Here is a 20,148-nt window from a genome sequence, read left to right on the forward strand (position 1 = left end):
AAATAAAAACCTTATACAGATCACACTTATTGACATCACAGTGTAAAAACACTACTACAACACAGACTGTTAGCTGTCAAAACACTGAACAAACTTACAACAACATCCTCCTTTCTCATGCATTTTGTTGTTTTTCTTCCGCATGAGTTAATTCAGACTAAGCATTAGCCTCCACAGAGGAGGGGCAAGGGGTGCGAGAGGTAAACTATATCTATGCAATCCCGTGTCCTACTGGGCCCCGGTAAGTTCCACATAGTGGTTCTAGTTGCTTTATATTTCACAATATAATTGTGGTATTCACTGTGTTATGGTCATGTTCTATTAGCCTTCTTCTAACTTGTTCTTAACTTACTGGTTCTTTCATAGATGCTCTCATAGTACACTGGACAAAACTGTTCTGGATTGATGTTATATTATCAAAAATAAAACAAGCCAAGGAACCTCAATTATATTTTTCTCTTTTGAACTTTATCAAATTCCACACATGGGAAAATGTTTTCATGTTGATCGCGCAAGGAGGACTTGCATTACAGTATATCCAAACATGGTAACGAAATCACAAAGGTATGCAAAATCAAGTGATTTCTAAGAAAAAAATGAATACAAAAAATTAAGGGTTGTTGTGTTAAGAATATTGCGATGTTTTTGTGGATGTTTTGAAAAGCATTCAACAGGAAAACACAAAGAAAATGTAAGGACAGTCTACAACTTATTTGACCACTGAAATATGGCACTTTCTTCAGAATATGGTTGTCTTAAAACTCTTCTTACCACTAGATCGGTCTTCAGTTTGAAGATGGCGTCCTGTTGGAGGGGGGTGAATAGGTCCGCGGATCGGCGTATTTGGCCTTAAAAAGCTCACGGATTGTGGATTTCGGCGATAAATCGAGCGGATTCGCGGATTTGAAAAATACCGTGGATCGCGGGTAAGCTGAAAGTTTTGGCCCGGTTTCCGGATTCTGTCAGTCTAGAAGTTCGGATTGTGGATCGGATCCTCAATTTTCGGTCGGCCTTGGTTAATGTGCTGGTGTTTTGTCGGCTAACGTTCCACTTCCGAGGTTTCCGGAAGAGACTTTCTCGTGACCCGACGCATATACATGTATTCTAGTATAGACAGCGTGACGGAAATGACGTCAGGCAACCTTGTGCATGGTTCCTGCATGGTGACTGGTTCCGAATGGCGGTAATGCTAAGTGACCTGACAAGATCTGTGAATGCGTTCGTGTAAATTGTCTAAATTGCAAATTGGAAACTAGAACTATCGAGTGTGTAGCCTTTTACCACGAAGGTGCTAAAGGCGATTACTTTATTCAAAAAAATAGGTGTCGATGCTGCGTCGATTCCAGTCATTGGGGAAGTGTGGTGAACGGCTACGCGAGCACGTTCGGTAAGTTTTATATTTGGTTATACATGAACTGATATACATTATGTTCTTCGAAGCTATTTCAGCTAGTTTGCTTGTCTTGATCGTTAACTTAATAGACCTATTCACAGTTTCTGTCGCCATATTGGTTGAGGGCAAACACGGCAAAATTTACAATAAATGTATGGTAAAAGTCGGGAGTTTGATGCTCTATAATTTGAGGAAAGTTGACATTCTGAAATTTCTATGATTTACAAACTAAAGATACTGGTAAAACAGTTAACTAATTGAAGGGCATCGGTTCACTGAGAAGCGAGAAGTCTTACTTTTAGTTTTCATACAAATTCGTTTTCCCACTAACGGCAGCTCCATTTTACAGACAAAGAGACAAATATCTTCTTGAAAATCGTCAAATTAGTTGTTTTACCGACAGGACATCAACCTTTCTTGTTTGGAGTTTCCACTCGCTTTGGGAGACAAGTTCGAATAAACCACAGACTCATTTCGTAAAAGGTAAAGCTTCAAGCCAAGTGGCCCATACTGCTGGAGCTTATCCTGGTTTCCGTAGCATTAAGCAGCTTGGAATATTTCTACTTCCCCCTGGATGGGATGCTAGTCCATCGCAGGGTTACCCCCAGCATTATTTCGCCGGTACCCATTTATACACCTGGGTGGAGAGAGGCACTGTGAGAGTAAAGTGTCTTGCCCAAGAAGACAACGCAGTGCCCCGGCCAGGGCTCGAACTCGGACCGTCCGATCCAGAGTCCAGGGCACTAACCATTAGCTCACAGCGCCTCCCACATTCATTTCGTAAGATGAGAGTTATTTGCCGTAATCACATCCGCTGGACTGTTATACTGGATTTTTGGGCCCTCACATTTAATGTTAGGATTGACAGCGACTCATGAACTATAAAAAAATCAAATTTACAAATTGATCGGTGAAATGATAAACTGGATTTTGCTCCTTATATTTAATGCTAAAATTGACGATCATTGAGTACAAAACAAACTACGAGTAAATGAAACTCTGTATTTGCACCGGAAAACAAATGCAGTTTACCGTGGCTAACCCTTTTATCCGTCTGTTGCCAAGTGAAAAAGATTATGGTCTCAAGACTTCCAAGATGAACCATGGAAAATACTTACTGGTAAGCAAATTACTATGAAGTTGAGTTCTGCCTTTTCCGAATTTTGTGGCTCGACTAGAAGCATGTCCAAAGTGATGTCAGTAAGCAAATTTATTGAAAAATCTTTTACGCAATACCAGATACTTCCATTTTTCAAGCTTGCAGACTTTTTGATTAGTCAAATCTGTATTGTTGGAAGAAACATTATAAGCTTTGTCCTTAATGCTTAACGTTTTGAAACTTGAACGAAAACTTCTTAAACATGAAGTCCCGCATCTGTTGCGATTACAGAACAACTATATTAAGTAATTCATTTTTCATGCTACAACGCTACTTTCTATATACCAGGAAAAATTTTTAAAGTAACGCGGATTCGGATTTGAACAAAAATTAAGTCGGATCGACGGATCGGGCCTAAAAATACCACGGATCGGCGGATTTGCATACCCCTATTCACCCCCCTCCTGTTGCTCGTGCTTAACCAGCCTCAAAATGCTGCTGTGTTAAAGCGTAGTAGGCCAAGAACTTCAGACACTGCTGGGCCTCTCTAATAGTTGCTGGACCATATTTCTAGGCTCTTCTCCCAGGAGCTTGCCATTTAGTCTCACATTATGTTGCACAACAGCTTGAAACAACTCTGTGGATTTGCCTCGTGGCGCTTCAGTGGTAGCATATATATGTATCATGATGTATCAAAGGATAATTATACTGCTTCATGTCAATGACTCGATCCAAGTTATCTTTGCTGAAAGATTTATTTGGAGACAACATTCTAACATGACAACACTTCTTTTTCATTGAAAAACATGTGATGTTGTTTTTTCTTAAAAATTACGTGATTTTGTGTACCTTGGTGATTTTGTTAGAATACTAAGTTTTGATACGCCATAACGCAATTCCTCCTTGTGTGATCAACATGAAAATATTACTCCATGTGGGGAATTTAGTATTGTTTAAAGGACAAAAATATCATTAAGGGTCCTTTTGGCTTGTTTTATTTTTGTATAAATATAAAACATCAATCCAGAACGGTTGTGTCTCGTAAGGTATTGCCTCCTTGGTTGTTAGTGACATACACCTCTACTCACTGTTAATAATTTTAAAGAAAGACCTGTACATGCAAGGCAAAACTGAGAACATTAGACACTGTTTTAAGATGAATAAAAAGATTTTTCCTCTCTTTATCCCAGAAAACATACAATTATCTTCTCCATAAAAGTATAGTGCAACAGCATTTTTTATGAAAATATTCTCTTCAGGGGGGTCCCAACCAAGTTAGATAACAGAAAATTCTGTGGCATGGGATGTATGACAAGCACCCCCTGGAATGGAAAGTATAGGGGTGTGGGTGGTCTAAAGTAAAAGTACCCTCCATAGGGGTGGGGGGGGGGAATATTATTGATGGTTTCTGGAACTACACATTACAGTTTACTTATATCACAGTCAACTGTAAGTTGTGAGTCAGGCAACAAATAACCCTTGCTTTTAATATATTTTTGTGGTAAAAGTAGTACATATGTAGTGTTAAGAAGTCTTCGCATTTTTTAAACTTTTTTTGCAATATTACCGTAAAATTCTGCATGCCTCCATGTATAAGCCCCTCCTGTAACGCAAAAAACCCTCCATTAAATCACCCCTCCAAATAATAAGCCCCTTGGGGGCTTGTACTTAGAAAATTGCCGTCAAATACTAAGTAAAACAAAGCAAAAACGGTAAATTTACTTCCAACCATATGGCTAGCCCAATCGATTTTGAAACACAAATTTCCCTCTGTAGATAATTAAGCCCCTCCAAATATAAGCCGCTCCAAAAATAATCCCCTCAAAAAGGGCCTTTGAAAAATGTAAGCCCCGGGGCTTATTTTCAGAATTTTATGGTATTTCAACTCAGTTGCTTTAAATGTCAGAAATTGATTTCTTGGAAATGAACCATTACAGTCAAACCTCTCTAATACGGACACTGAAGGGACAGAGCGAAGTGTCCGTATTAGAATATATATATATATATAAAAGAGGTCACCACGATGACGTCACTTTTATAAATCCACTTACAGTTTTAAGTGTTGGAGCTAAAACCAGGCTTACAATCGTCTTTAAACTGCATTTAAGTTTATTAATTCACAGTACAAAGACACTTTTTTAAGTAGCATAAAAAATTGTACATATCAGCTACATACGTACAGTCGTAGGCAAATCACTGTTTTAAGATGAAACAAGCTAAAGCGCAATGCTGTATGTAAAAAGTTGTAATGTAAAGCACAATTCTGAAAGTGTCTTTTGTTTTTTTGCAAGTGCAGTAAACAGTTACTAGAGTACAAAATGTAATAGAAACGATCTTCATGCTATCCGTAGTTATTGAAGCCTTCAAAAAGTTGGTTAACATGTTCCTCTGTACACCTTTTGCAAATTAATTGTTTGGTATACAGCAACTGGGCTTTTGAGGTCACCTTGCATAGCTCATCAGCCAGACTAGATGGGATTTACCATGTGCAAATTCACTTGATCGGGATTCGAATTCACCTGATCACTACAGCGTCCATAATAAAGAGGTTAAGTTTATACGAATTTACTCTCTAGTGACAAGACTTAGTGTCCGTTGTCCGCATTAGAGAGAGTCCATATTATAGAGGTTCTTTTTTAAAGAAAATGTGTGAGAATTTTGTCGGGACATTGGAAACTGTCCGAAATATATAGAGGTGTCTGTATTAGAGAAGTGTCTGTACCGAGAGGTTCGACTGTGGTTTAGTAGGAGAAACAGAAATCCATTTGTGGTGTGTTTACGTCCTCCATAAAATGTCCGGTGACATTTGAAAACTCAGTGAGGCTAATATTATTATTTTCAGCTTGAATCACTGTTGCATCTTGAACATGTTGCTGAAAATATTATTTTCTTTTTTGTCATTTAAAGGGAGTCAGGAATTTGCATTTAGGAGGGTACAGCGTACATAATCCATCCAGTTCCACAAAAGTTTATTCTTGTCAATTTATGTGATTTTTCTAGAATAAGATTTTAATAGACCAATTGAAAATTTATGGTATAAAGATTTACAACAAGTTTAGAAAGTTAGAAAGAATTGTATATGATGCTTCAAAAGCTGAGTAGCAGACATATTTAACATTCAAGTTTCTCTTATAGATGTTTTTGAATAATTGTTGTGACTTAACCTTATGGATTAAGTTGGCCAATGGCATATAAAGATATATTTTTTTCATTGAATCTACTGATTTCGTAGTTTTTAAAATAAAAAAAATTCATCAAAACAATTTTAAACTATTTTAAAGTATACAAATTCATCAAAACAATTTTTTCAGCACTATAATCTGTCACCATTTTGGCACACCATTGACAGGGCAACAAAGGGCTATATATCTGATAGCCCAGGGCTAGTGAGGCAACTCATGGGGTGTCCAGTGAGTAAGCAGCATTCGCCAAGATAGAGAGTAATCTGAAATGCTACACAAAAGGGGACTGGGGTTGGTTGACCAGCATGAATGCTTTACTGTGGCTACTAAACTTCAGCAACAGTTGGCTCAAAGGGCAATGAGTTTTAATTTTCACCTCACCGTGATTGAGGCACCTGTCAGCTTCTTCTCAGTAACAAAGGAGCTGTGACATTAAGCAACAGTAAGGGCAGATTTAGGGGTGGGCCAAATGGGGCCTTTTTTCCTTGAAATTGTTTTGTATTATTTTTATAGAATTCTCAGAACAATAAAACGTTTTCTATATAGCTGGCAAGTGGGCAAGTGTCCCAGCCACCCTTTTCTGAATTTTCTGGATCCACCCTTGGCAGATGCTGGTAAGATGAGTTGATGAGAGATTTGTTCATTTTTGATAACTTATAGGTGGTTTTCACGTTACGTCATCGCCGCCATGCTGGTGGACGGTAAACAAAAGATCGCTCATTAGCTCGCTTTGTTTGTCCACCAGCATTTGTTCATTTCACCATTGTTATTTGTGTCTCCCGAGATTGCATGAAAACCACCTATTAAGAGACCAAAAATCAATTCCAACGTACAGCATAAACGTAAACTTCACTGTACTAATCCTCTTGGTTGTCAATGTTCACTGGTTACGAAAAATGTACATGTATGCAGCGTGCAAAGAAAGTAGTGTCCGATAGCCCGGGGCTAGTGGATTTTGCTATCGGGCTAGTGAATTCTGTTTTTAACTTGCTCGTCGGGCAAGTTAAAAACAGAAGAACTGTGAAATCAATTCTGCTAGTCAAAAAGTTAAAAAAAAATGACGTCTGGGCTAATAAATGCTAGCTTCAGCTTGCCCGAATAGCAAGCTGTAAAAATGATTTTCTTTGCACCCTCTGTATTTATTGCATGCCATTATCAAAATAGAATAAATTATGCAAAAGATTCCAGTTAAACCCCACTAACCCAGTAGCCCAGAGGAGACAGAAAAAATAACTCAGGTTTGTGGAGATGGACCACATGGAGAGATCTAGGTTGGGAGGTACATGGGACAGGGCTTCTGATATTTCGCGTGGTCGCGGACCCGCGAAATTCAGGTATTTCCGCGAAATCCCGCGAAATTCCAACAAAACGCGAAATACCGCGAAATCGGCCAGAAATATTTCCAAATACATGTCGGCAAAACATATTTAATACTTATCTTGGCTATTAGACCTCTTTTATTCACCCCAAACGTCCAAATTTATCTTGAAACTTCGTCACTGCAGCGAGTAAGTTTTTAGATGAACGTTGCGAAAAACTGGGCACTAACCATAATGTTAATAAGCTTTAGCATTCGCTCATTCCTCGAGCGAACTGTTGTTGCAAGAGCAAATGATTATCCCTGTTAAAAAAACGTTAAACAACGCTGGTCATATCGACGAAAAATTGATCGATTTTAGCGAAATTTGCCAAAAAAAATCCAGCGAAATCGGCTGTTTTTTACTGATTGTTTCTTGGCGAAGTTTCCCCCCGAAATTTCCGGTGAAATCGGCCGATTTTTCTAAGAATTTGCCTCTGAATATCCTTCGAAATTTGACTTTTTTCCGCGTAATCGGCCGATTTTTCTGCGAACTTTGACTTTTCTCCCGCGAAAAACCCGCGAAATCGGCCGATTGTTCAGCGAATTTTGACTTTTTTCCCGCGAAAATCCCGCGAAATCAGTCGATTTTTCCGCGAATTTGCCCCTGAAAATCCCGCGAAATTTTGCTTTTTTTTCCGCGAAATATCAGAAGCCCTGATGGGAAGGAACTAATAATTTTTGTTGTCAGGGACTTGACTGATAGCCTTCTTTGTGTATTTCCCTGCAGTAATAACAGTTGCTTATGCTAAGCAGTATATCGATGACAAATGAGGATGGTGTTTCCATCCCTTTTTCTAATGGTTTATTTTTTTGCTCCTGCTATTCGTTGAATTACCTTTCCGTGTTGTTTTTCCAGATCTAAATCTGCCAAAGGCTGGTCCACAGGAAGTAAGATTTTTTGATTGTTTTTCTTCCTGTGGTTCTGATACTGTGTAAGCTTTCCTTGGGTTTCTAAGGTTGAAGTTGAAATAGCAGTTTTGCAAAAACAAACTGTATGTATACTGCTTGTTCAAAAGTAGTTCAAGAAACTTCCTCTTCTTGGCTTGCTATTATCTCTCTCTAAGCCACTGTATGACTTTGTGATTTCTCTTTTTTCAAAATTTGGGTATGATTGTAGGTCATGTGTATACTGTAAAGTCCTGTTTCATTATACGGTACCAGTATGAAAATCAACTCTTTTAGTTATTGGGATCTGAAATACTAGTTTTTGAGGTCCCCAAAGTAAGCAGCCCATGTTATTTTTGCTATTTCATTTATAGGTACTTTAATTTTAGTTTCAGTTCATATCATTCTCATAGTTGCCTTGCCCTGTTTGTTCCGTGGAGCTAAGCCCTGTTAGGCGGGGTTTGTACTGGGATAGGGGACACCTTTGGGATATTGATATACTTTGACTTTACTTTTATTTTTCAAAAAAAAGAGTTTCATTTTTTAAACACGCTTATAGAGGTTACATTTATAAGATTTAGAGTCAGAAGAGATTGCAAAGGACTTTCTTTGATCATATTCGTGTGTTTATTGCAAGTAGCTAGGGGAAGTGGTGAACTAGAGCTGACATATAGTCCTGCTTTTTATATCATCTGGCTTGTTTATAGCCTGCAGTGCTGTTGGCCAACATATGATGTATAGTATAGACATAGTTGGTTTAAAGAAGGTTAAAATTGTCTGCTGTGCTGGCTAGCTTGTTTATGGTACAGTATTGTTGTAAAGTGCAATAAACTCAACCAGAGTCCTGCACCCAATGACAATCAGCCAAACACGAGCCATGTTCACGAGGACAGTTAGTTGCCTATCAAAAACAAGATATCTCTTTAAATCTCAAAGTGCCACCAGCCCGAGTGTGTTCCTTGCACTTTGATATTAATTTAACTTAGAAAAATTTAGTAGGTTTCAAAAAATTGTATATTGGACTTAAAAAAGAATCAAAATTATGTTGAGCCATTGCCCCATCCAGTATATATTATATGCTGACAACCTCATCCATGTTGGTTTTTAAAATTGAGCAAATAGTGTAATTGATCATCCTTTCCTTTGCGACACCTCCATTCAGGGGACACAAAATTTGGTCCCAGAAAATGTGCACATAATCTTTGTATCTATTAACTCTATTGAAGGGACAAGTGACCTCTACTCAGAGGAAAGGGAGTCTTTTTCTGGGTCCAGAAACCTGGGTGTATTTCAACGTCCATTACCGCAGGGAACACCTCAGCACTCAAAAAGTCACTGACCTCAAAGAGGGCTGATATCTTTAAGTGCACACTCATCAAAAAATGGAAGCTTTCACAAACTGAACTATCTCACATAAATCAATGAAATACACAAATTTATTCAGTAAATTACCATTTCTGTACAGGTGTTACCTATTAAAAAATGTAAATTAAATTATATAAAAATAGAAAATAAAAACAAAATAGATAAAACAATAGGGAGTTAAAATACCACGACGGTGACGGCCACGAAAACGTCGCTTAAAAAGTAAATTTCCATTCTTGCAGTCTCTATCGCGATTACTCCAACTCATTTCTCCAACTCATTTACTTTGTCAAATGTAAGCAAAGCCTTTTTTGAGTTTTTGAGTTGAATTCCTAAGAATCATATTCAAGTTCAGGAACAGGGGCGTAGCTAGGATTTTGGAAGGGAAGCGGCAGAGGGGGGGGGGGGGGGGGGTGACACTGTGTCAAACCCAGAGTACTTACCAGTTTGGCATGTCGATATCCTGGCCGTGTTTTACTAAAAGTGACATTTTTTTTTTCGGATCAGCAGTAAGCGGTGGGGGGAGGGACAAGCCTACAAAATAGCTGCATAGATTAATAAAGTTCCACCTAGCATAAATTACTCTCTTTTAGTTACGAACAAGAACATGGTCCACCGCAGATGTTCGGTCCTGCAAATGGAGTAAGTAACGAATCTAGCACTGGAAAAGATTTATCGCATGTTGATTCTTCATATTCGCGCGTTTTGGCCTATTATCTGTCTGGATTTGTTAAAACGTGGCTACAAACCACACCCTGGCTACATCCCTGAGGCAGAGAAAGATAATTTAGCCGTTGCTTCTTTACGTCCTCCATAAAACGTAAAATTTGGCATTTTCCTGTCGTAGTCATGCAGCGATGGTAAAAAAATGTACAAAAAAGCGTGATGCACATGCAGAGTTGTTGCTTTGCCTATTCATTTCAACCTATTGCCTTTTTGACGTTCTCCTTGTCGTCGCCGTTGTGCTTTGCACTGTGAGCCTGTTGACTTTCTTGATCGGCATTATTATGAATATCTTTAATAAGACTTTTTTATGCTTCATTTCTTGTACACTGTACAAGTTAAAATTCACACCAAATAGTATTGCATGAAACCTGAAATGATGCGACAATGGCCGCTATTGTCAAGTGAAATTTACCCCACGTTATAAAGTTATTCTTCAGGTATTATTAAGTCAGTCCGATAATGATTTTTTCTGTGTGTCTTTCATAAAAATATTTATCATCTTAAGCTAGTTTTCTTACACTCATTATTCCCCTTTGTTCAAATTGTAATCTTTCATTACTGTGGGGAAGAGAAGATGTTGCCTGGTTTGCTCATGGTAGGGAATTAAGGGAGATGTGGTGTTGCCCCCTTCCTAAAGGTCTGGGGACGAGCCAGGGACCACATGGTCTAGTGTATACTGGGCAACCTCATAGGAATTGGCTGGGAAAACAATGAACAAACAAAGTAACCATAGGACCCTAGCCCGAGACAAAAGAGCTGCAACATATGGCAATTCAAATAAATTAAAGGTTCTGAAGAGCTGCAAGGCTACTGTTATGACAAATGATTTTGAGCTGAACGTATTGAACAAATTTTGCTGTAACTGATGGTGCACCGGTTTATAATGGTACTAGTGAAATCTCGGTTAAATAGACGGTGTAGTTGTATTCAGTTGTTATTTTGCGGTACAGTAAACACCCGCAGCAGAAATGAGAATCTTCTTTTCTGAAGTCTGGCAAATAAATAAGTTCTTGTAATTTGGGGTACCTTATCGGCAATTCAGGCTAAGTAGGTTGTTAATTTTTATGAGGGAAATAATAGATTGTCGATTACCAGAAAAATAAATAAGCTTTTTATTTATTCACAATTGTGTTATTATAACCCTAACAAAACTGATTACCGAATTTTTATATAGTTTTATAGTACAGTATGTTTTTGTGTATTTACATTTACAACTCAAAGTTACACTCCTTTGTTAAGTTGTTTGTCATAATTTAACTGTAACGCACATATAAGAACCTGCTTGATTTTGCTTGGCTAAACAGGTTCTTGTATTTCTGGGTATTTAGTGGCAATTGTCTGCCAAGAGGTTCTTAATCCAAAGGTTCTTATTAGCGGATGTTTACTGTAACTGCCTCTATAATTAACCCATTCAAACCTGTATTAAGCGATCACCAAAGTCCTGGAAGTAGCTTCCCTTGATTATTGTAAAAACTGATCTGTATTTAGTAGTTACCTCTATTGAGCAGACGTGGTCACCTGTTTTCGAGGTCCCAATGAGTAATTTGTTATTGTCTTTCCCTTCATTAAACTGTCCCTTAGACAAGATGTGGAATACTAGTGCAAAAGGATACACTGTGTAGGGCGTTTAGTGGTCTTTTACAGACTTACCAAAAAATGTGAGATTCTGAACCTAGAGCTGGGAAAAGTAGTGAGAAATGGCTAAAAAGTCGTGAGGTGTCCCAAATGTCCTAGTGGAAGGACGTTCAGTGGAGATTATGGGTTTTGGAAATCACCATATCACTTTAAAGTTGGAACAGTAAACATCATGATCAATTTTACGATTTAGTTTTTGTAATTTGTGTGTTTTGTTGGCGCCATCTTGAAACAAGAGAAACAGTAAGTCTCCATATTTGGTGGCAACGGCAAGTTGCGCGGTAGGCTAAAAGAATAGTCGCGTTTGATTACCTTCTATTACCGTTTTCTTTGAGTTGAGCTGGCTATCTATTGATATCTAACTTAGAAACGACCCTACAGTTCCAAAATTGTTTGGAGTTTGACTTTTCGAGAAAGCGTGAGAAATATCAGTTGCCAACTAGTGAGAGTGTGAGACAGGTCCTAAAATCGTGAGACTCATGACAAAGTCGTGAGACTTGACAAGTCTGCTTTTACTTCCTTTATTTTGGCACAAGAAGGCTACTAACAGTTTGAGGTCAATTTGTTGTGGGATAGATATTTCGCTCTATCGCCATCTTCATTTCCATGACTAATTCGTAGGTTTGCAAACCCGTCAACCTGTATTAAGCAGTGAGTAAGTCATTCCCAAGTATGACCGCTTAATACAGGTGTGACTGTAAAACTTAATTTATTTCATTATCTTTCCTTACTGTTTCAGTTTCTTATCATTCCTGAATCTACAATGAAGGTCACCAAGGATACAGTTACAATTAGCGAACTAAAGAAGTGGTATGTTTCAAATAGACATACTGTTCAACTGAAAGATGCTGATCCAAATGAGCTTCAGCTTTTTATCGAAAAGATGCCCGCCTCTGTCAAAGGTAAGACTAAGAGTATGAAATGCAATTTCCAATACTTTTTTAAATTTTGGTTGTGCAACAGCACATGGTTGAACCTCTAGCTGTACGTGATGTAGTGTATAGATACAGGCAGATCAAGCTTATGGCGAGAGTTCAGTAGTTAGTTTGGTTGTTATAAAGCCGTACAGGTGCAGTCAGACAATGATACAGGCAGCCCAAGCTTATGGTGTCAGTAGTTAGTTAGGTTTTGGTTTTTGAATTATGATAAAACCCGTACATATGTATGGATACAGGCAGTCCAAGCTTATGGTGTGACTAGTTAGTTTTGGTTTTAGTTTTTGAATTTGAAGGCATAATGGTTAAACCTGTACAGGTAGTCAGGCAATGATACAGGCAGCCCAAGCTGTTGGTGTGGAAAGTTAAATAGTCTGTAGGTTTTGATTTTTGAATTTAAAGACATATGGTTAAACCTGTACAGGTAGTCAGGCAATGATACAGGCAGCCCAAGCTGTTGGTGTGAGAAGTTGAATAGTCTGTAGGTTTTGATTTTTGAATTTAAAGACATATGGTTAAACCTCTGTTCATGTGCAAGGGTAACGGGGCTGTAATTATTAAAAGTTTTAAGTGAAATTTTCAGACACAATGATGAGCCAGTTATAAAAGCAGAGTTTCATATAAACGGTGTTAAACAAAATCGCGTTCTGTCAGAACGCTTTTAAATTTGGTCTACTTTCGGCCTTTCTGTGTCTGTTACGCGGCAAAATATTGTAATTGATAGAATTAACGCAAAATTTAATGACATTAAGCATTTTAAAACAGCTCTCTGAACAAAATTTGGGAATTACATAACGCGAAGTGTAACAAATTTTTAGCGCAAAACGTAACAACTTCTTTTGCGCGAAATGTTACAAAGCAAAATGTAACAAATAAAGCTGTTAAGAAAAAGAAAACTTGGTGAGCGTGTAAGCCTCCTTTTTAAGGATTGTCACGAGACCCGCCGTTCGATGCAAAAATTATTGCGCTTTTTTGAATGGAAAAATCTTTGAATATTTCTTTGCACACTTTCGGAAGGGTAAATAATCGAGCAATTAAATTTACCAAACGAGATGGGTCTAAGAAAAACTATTTTTTACCCCTTCTATACCTGTTCTTTCAATAGGCTTATCGTGTTTAGTCGATTACATGTAAAGGCTGCCCTGGAATAAACATTCAATTGACGCTGTTCTCGAATAATCGCCGCACATAACCAGAGGAATGCGGCGAAGTTGCCCGAAGTTGCTTGAATTTTACAAAAAGTTGCTCCTTAAGTAAAATCAAAATGATATGAGCAGGTGACAGCCATTTTCGCGTTTTTAAGACAAACGCCGCTAGTTAATTACAATAATGCAATTCAAAACTACTTCCTTCTTTGCCCTGTTTGTAAACACAACTGCTGCAGGTGACATTCAAACGTAAAAATGTGGAATGTCTTTCGTTTTCCTGCGCAATAAGAGTACTTAATTAACTGATTTTACTGTACACGTGATTGCCGAGAAATAGTACATGACAATTATTATGTAATGGTAACAGGACTGAGTGGAGTCCAATTCGGTCTGTAATCATACGAGTGATTAACAAAATCGGACGACCGCGTAGCGGGAGTCCGATTTGTTTAATCACGAGTATGATTACAGACCGAATTGGACGACACGAAGTTCTGTTACCAATTAATCATAATTTTAACAAAATTTGTGATATATAGGGCTCTTTTTAAATCAAAACACAAGAAATTCCAAGATTTTTTCGCTAGCTATGAAAAAAAAAAGCCATTTAAGCGCGCGCTTGATGGCGCGTACTATCCAATTACTTAGGCATGACGCGTACTGTCCTATTAAACTGTCCTATTAAGGCTGAAATCAGGGCAGTTGAGAACCAATCAGATTTGAGAATTTTGTTATAGTTATGATTAATCACCAAATAGTTACAATAAAGGAAAAAAAATCGTATTGGTCGCATAAATCAGTCAGTATCGTGTGAAAAAGAACGCTGTGAGTCGAAAGTCCTTCATGAGATCAATATCTTTGTTCTCTTTGGTTTTCTAGCTATTGCAGCGTTTTCAAGCTGACTTGGATTTGCGTCCAGCTTTTTGGCTTCGCTGATAGTAGTCAGAGTTAGCGAGTTAGAATTTTCTTCCTCTAAACTAACTGAAAATTCAATGTTTGCCATCATTATGAAAAAGGCACGAACGGCTGACCCCAGACCGCGGGCAGTTTAACTGAGAAGCAGGGGTGGGTGTTAGGTGGCTGAGGGGTGGGGCATGGGGCACAAATTTCGATTTTCACGTTCTTAAATGATATCTATAATTATAACATTAAAGAACTGAAATGTTCTTATAAGGATATATAACAAGGCTTAAACAGTATCATAGGACTGTTTAATTGCCTTATGTTGCTTACAATTTAATCAAGTTGCCCCAAAAACTAAAAGTTGCTCCAAAAGGTGCCAAAAAGTTGCCTGAGCAACTTGTGGCTAGGGCTAGTCTACACCATCCAGACTATTACAATTCTATCTTAAAAATTAAGAAACACTGCGGCTTTTTTTATACGGTATATCACGCTGGTTCCTACATGCTTGTGCTTATAGTTAACGTGACATTTCATGGCTTTAGATTCTGGTCAAAACACAGCGGGTATATAATCCCGGATTACTAAGTTTTGACTAAGATTTATCGGATCATTATACGTCTCTGGGAAACTGCCCACCTACCCCTCCCCTAAAGTGAAATGTCCTCCTTCACCGCAGGATAGGATATATATTCACGATTCGTTTTTCTTTCAGTCTGTGTAAAAGGACATAAATGTCTGTTTTTAGACACCTCTTATGTGCCTTGCAATAAGGAATGCAACATAAAAAGTTTCTCTTAGCCACTTTTCAGTGCATGTAACTTTTATCGGTATAGAAGTGACTAAGTTTTTACTTTGACTTTTTTATACGTGTAGCTGAAGAATTTAGTTTTTATATTTTACATTGTCACATCTCCAGTTTAATAAAACGTTGTTACAATTTGCGTTCAAAACTCGTTACATTTGCGTTAAAACGTTTTGGCATTTTGCATTAAAGGTTTTTACATTACGAGTTCATGTAATTATGTTACATTTTTCTTCAGGCCTCGGTTGTTCAAAGGCTGGATAGCGCTATCCGCCGGGTAAATCTCTATCCAGGGGATAGTGTAATTAGTTTCCCCGATAATTATCCATTGGATAGTGATTTACCCGGTGGGTAGCGCTATCCACCGGATAAATCTCTATCCAGTGGATAGTGTAATTAGTTTCCCCAATACTTATCCATTGGATAGTGATTTACCCGGTGGATAGCGCTATCCACCGGATAAATCTCTATCCAGTGGATAGTGTAATTAGTTTCCCTAATACTTATCCATTGGATAGTGATTTATCCGGTGGATAGCGCTATCCAACATTTGAACAACCGGGGCCAGATGTTTTCAAATTTCGCGTTAATTGGCGCCATAATCTTCGTCTCTCCGCACCTTCTCGAGTAACGAATTGTCTAACACTGGAAAATAATAATCAAAAAAGGCGGTGACGGAGGGGGGGGGGGGGGGGGACAAAAATCAGCTGCTATAGGGTTGTAACTCGGCTTCGCAAGCTGAAGACGTTTTACAAACAAGCAATGTTAAGTGACAATTGGGCGGAAGAAACTATTCTAAATTTCATTTTATTCATCAATATTTCGTTTATGCACAGCTGTCACTCAGTTTCAAGAGAAGAAATGCAGTGCATTTTCTGTTAAGTCAAGGTTTTTTTTAGGTAAAACCATATGCTCCTGGTAAAACGTAGTCTGTTTGCCCATTTTACTCAAGTGATTTCGATTGCTTTGTATCGTTTTTGAATTATCCTTTCAGAAAAAAATGCAGGATCTACGCGAAGCAAACTCGACAAGCCGACCCTCAGAATTAGAAAGACAGTTGAGGGATTTCCAGAGGTAGTTAAGAGATGCGCAGCAACGCGAAGAGAATTTACAAAGACAGTTTAGAGAGCTTCAGGGACGGGAACAAAGCTCTCAAAGGCAGCTCACGGGGTCGCGGCAACGTGAACATAATTTGCAGCGGCAACTCAGAGAGCTTCAGGAACGGGAACAGGGCTCTCAAAGGCAGCTCACGGAGTCGCGGCAACGTGAACAAAATTTGCAGCGGCAACTCAGAGAGCTTCAGGAACGGGAACAGGGCTCTCAAAGGCAGCTCACGGAGTCGCGGCAACGTGAACAAAATTTGCAGCGGCAACTCAGAGAGCTTCAGGAACGGGAACAGAGCTCTCAAAGGCAGCTTACGGAGTCGCGGCAGCGTGAACAAAATTTGCAGCGGCAACTTAGAGAGGTTCAAGAACAGGAGCAAAATTCTCAAAGGCAGCTAACGGAGTTTCAGAGACAGTTGAGAAATTGCCAAGAACAAGTTTCTGAACTACAGTTAAGTCTTTCAACAGCTCAGCTAACAATAAATCAATTACGCAGCCAGGAAACACGTGACTGGGTTATTCCCCGCGACGAAATCCAAATCACAGAGAAATGCCTAGGGAGGGGAGGATGGGGAAGTGTCAATGGGGGAACGTATTGTGGCTGTACTGTAGCAGTAAAGCAAATTCATGATCTGATTCTCTCCCCTCATAACATACATCTTTTTGAGAGAGAAATGAATATTGCATCAGAGTGCCGCCATCCCCACTTGCTACAGTTTATCGGCGCCACGAAAGATGAGGGAACTCCGCTATTTGTCACCGAGCTGATGGAGAAAAGTCTGCGGACGCTGTTGGAACAGCGACAACTCTCCGAAACGGAAATAGCCGTCATTTCCTTAGATGTTGCTCTTGCGCTGAACTACCTTCATCAGAAGAAACCAGAATCCATTATTCATCGTGACGTCAGTAGTGCTAATGTGTTGCTATGGCGACAAGGTGACCAATGGAGAGGCAAAGTTTCAGATTACGGCACTGCTAATGTCATACAGCAAACCATGACAGTGGCTCCTGGAGCTATGATTTACAGCGCACCTGAAGCACTTACATCAAACCAGACAGTGAAGGTTAGTTTTATTGAATTTTCGAGAATTTTAAAGACTGTTGTATTTACAAATGTACAGCAATGCTAATATTTGCGTAAGTGTTTGGTCCGGATCAGTCATAGAAGTGTTTCGGTTCCGACAACATTTGTAAAGAAATACCGGAGTTTTCACAAGTCTACAGGTGCCTGTGGCCTTGCAAAAACTCTAGTTTTTCTCTACTAAAGTTATCGGTACCGTACAACTTTTTTGAATGGTCCGGACCAAGTTATTCTGTAGAGTAAACGCGTGCTCTTGTGACCCTTGCTCATCCCCGAATCCACCTTCAGTTTAAATTTCTTTTCTTGCAACGTATCGGCCGTAGTTTCCTCTTGCCATTGTTATCGTTTGGGCCTACGGAAGAAGTGGCGGCGTTGATGGTACTTATAATGTTCTTGTGCTTTGTATTTCGTCGGCTGTCATTAGTAAATTGGGAAAGAAGGGGTTGGACCTACAAAGTTATACGGTGTTAAGGCATTTTTACAATGAGGTCATTTGACTACCCACGACCAAGAGTTTTTTTTAGTTCAAATATGTCAATCCTGCTTAGGTTTAAAAAATAAGAGCCCTTTGCTCCTCCCGTCCCGTCCTGTCTTGTCCCTCTAATAGCTCTTGCGCATGCCAACCGCAGTTTTCCGCGCTCAAATTCTTTCCTCTTCCACGCTTCTTAGTTTTTAGTCAACCTCTTAAACCATTGCATATTTGGTTCTGGTGTCTCCAATGGAACTTGTCTCAGTTGACTCAGTTGGGCTGCAGTGCTCAACTGCCCCGGACATTAACCGTAATATGTCACAGACATCCCAGGGAAAAAATATTGACTTATTCAAATGATGTATTGTTGTTAGGTTGATGTTTACAGCTTTGGTGTTCTTCTTTGTGAAATGTGCATCCGGCAACTTCCAGATCCCCGAAGGCGTGAAGAACAAGTGGTCCTTGTAACAAATGGCGCGTTTCGTGGCCTGGTTCGGCGATGCCTGCAGAGAGAGCCTGGGGCGAGACCAACCATGCAGGAGATAATCGATCAACTGAAAGAATTCGATGCAAATTCTTAACTGTCTAGTCAACGGTATGCAATGTGATTGATAATTCGCAATTTGTAAGAACATTCTGCTGAAAAAAATAGGAAAAATAACAACAGTTTTCACTGAATTTTTTTTGCTGAATGTCTGGATGACATAAATTAGGTTTAAGTAATTCCGGTTCTAATAACCTAATAAAGGCGGCTATATACGTGAGGGCTTACAGAGCTCTTAGCTTGTTGCAGTGACAAATGCAATTAGGAATTTTGATAACTTGTATTGAGGAATGCAATTTCCGTAGAAGTCAGGTATTTGTAGTAAAGAGCTAGTACTTAAAAACACGGTATTACGGTGAGGTAATTTTAGTGGAGAATACAATTTATATGTAACTGTAGTAGTTTGATATTTGTAGTAAATAACTGCACAGGTAAATTTCCAATTTTCGTAGTATTGCGTGGTAATTAGGTATTTGTTATTAAGTATACTGTACGAAAAACATATAGTAAGCACATTTAGTAAGAAAACAATTTATAATTAGGTGGAGCAAGATCGTCTGGGTGAGCGTAGTCCTGAATAGGACTGTTGTTTATAGTGACTGACGTTTTGAAAACCTGATGTGTTCAGTAGTCATCTTCAGAGTCAATGAAAGGACTACGTTCACCCGGATGATCGTGCTTCATCTTCTTATGAGATGATATCAATCACCAATCATCTTTTATGGTAATTAGGTATTTAGGTAATTAGGCATCATTGTCGTTCGTCCCCGCTGGGTGAGGTGCGAATTCTTTGCAGAACTGCCTTCGTGCTCATTTTGTAGTCGTAAACAAAGGTGCTGGACAGTTCTATCTGAGCTCTGATACGAGGTAGCGTCCAATCTCAATACCTTATTCCTGAGTTGGAAGCAACGAACAACAGTAAAAGTCGTCGAAAATGCATTGCAATACATCAAAATGTATGCAGCAGGAGTTTGAGCAAAAACTGCGAAGTGGATATTCTAAAAATGTCGAGGAACAAGTCATTCTACGTCAGAACAGGGTTTGGAGCAATTTATAGTGCTTCTAAAACGAAAAAATACCTTTTAAAGAATAGCACAATAGGCAATCGGCTTTTGTTTTAAGAATTAGCAAACTTCAGCCTGCGTAGCAAGCGTTTCCAATCGAGTTATTGCGCGAAAGTTAGAGCGGAGGGGAGAAGAGGTTCCTTCTTTCCCCTCCCCCTCCCCCTCCCCCTCCCCCTCCCCCGTCATTCATTTTTTTTTTTTTTGCTCTTGTCCCAGCTTTCTAGACGAACCTCGCGAGGAAACGCTTGCTACGCAGGCTAGCAAACATTGAATTTACTTGTCCCAAAAATTCAAACTGGTGTCTCCTTCTACCTGATAGTTAAGAATTTCATCGTAAAAAAGTTACCTTTTTGTCGTCTTTGTAAAGGACTTGTTTTTTATGGCATTAAATATGCCCCTTAATAACTTTCGTTCGAAGTTTTCATATATATATTTTTTTCAAGTCGTGTGAAAT

The 20,148-nt window shown here is 38.9% G+C and overlaps 1 protein-coding gene across 1 annotated transcript in view; it reads left to right on the forward strand.

The window, feature by feature from the left end:
* The window catches only part of LOC140925914 (uncharacterized), a 23,978-nt gene extending 4,364 nt beyond the window's left edge, over positions 1 to 19,614 (forward strand). The window contains exons 3-6 of the mRNA XM_073375746.1: positions 12,385 to 12,547; positions 13,005 to 13,042; positions 16,512 to 17,600; positions 18,461 to 19,614. Of these exons, the coding sequence (XP_073231847.1) occupies positions 12,385 to 12,547; positions 13,005 to 13,042; positions 16,512 to 17,600; positions 18,461 to 18,667 (1,497 nt within the window). The 3' untranslated portion in view covers positions 18,668 to 19,614. The remainder of the gene's footprint in view (positions 1 to 12,384; positions 12,548 to 13,004; positions 13,043 to 16,511; positions 17,601 to 18,460) is intronic.
* The last annotated feature ends 534 nt before the right edge of the window (positions 19,615 to 20,148 follow it).

This window comes from Porites lutea, chromosome 2 (genome assembly GCF_958299795.1).
Source record: "Porites lutea chromosome 2, jaPorLute2.1, whole genome shotgun sequence".
Classification (NCBI taxonomy): Eukaryota; Metazoa; Cnidaria; class Anthozoa; order Scleractinia; family Poritidae; genus Porites; species Porites lutea.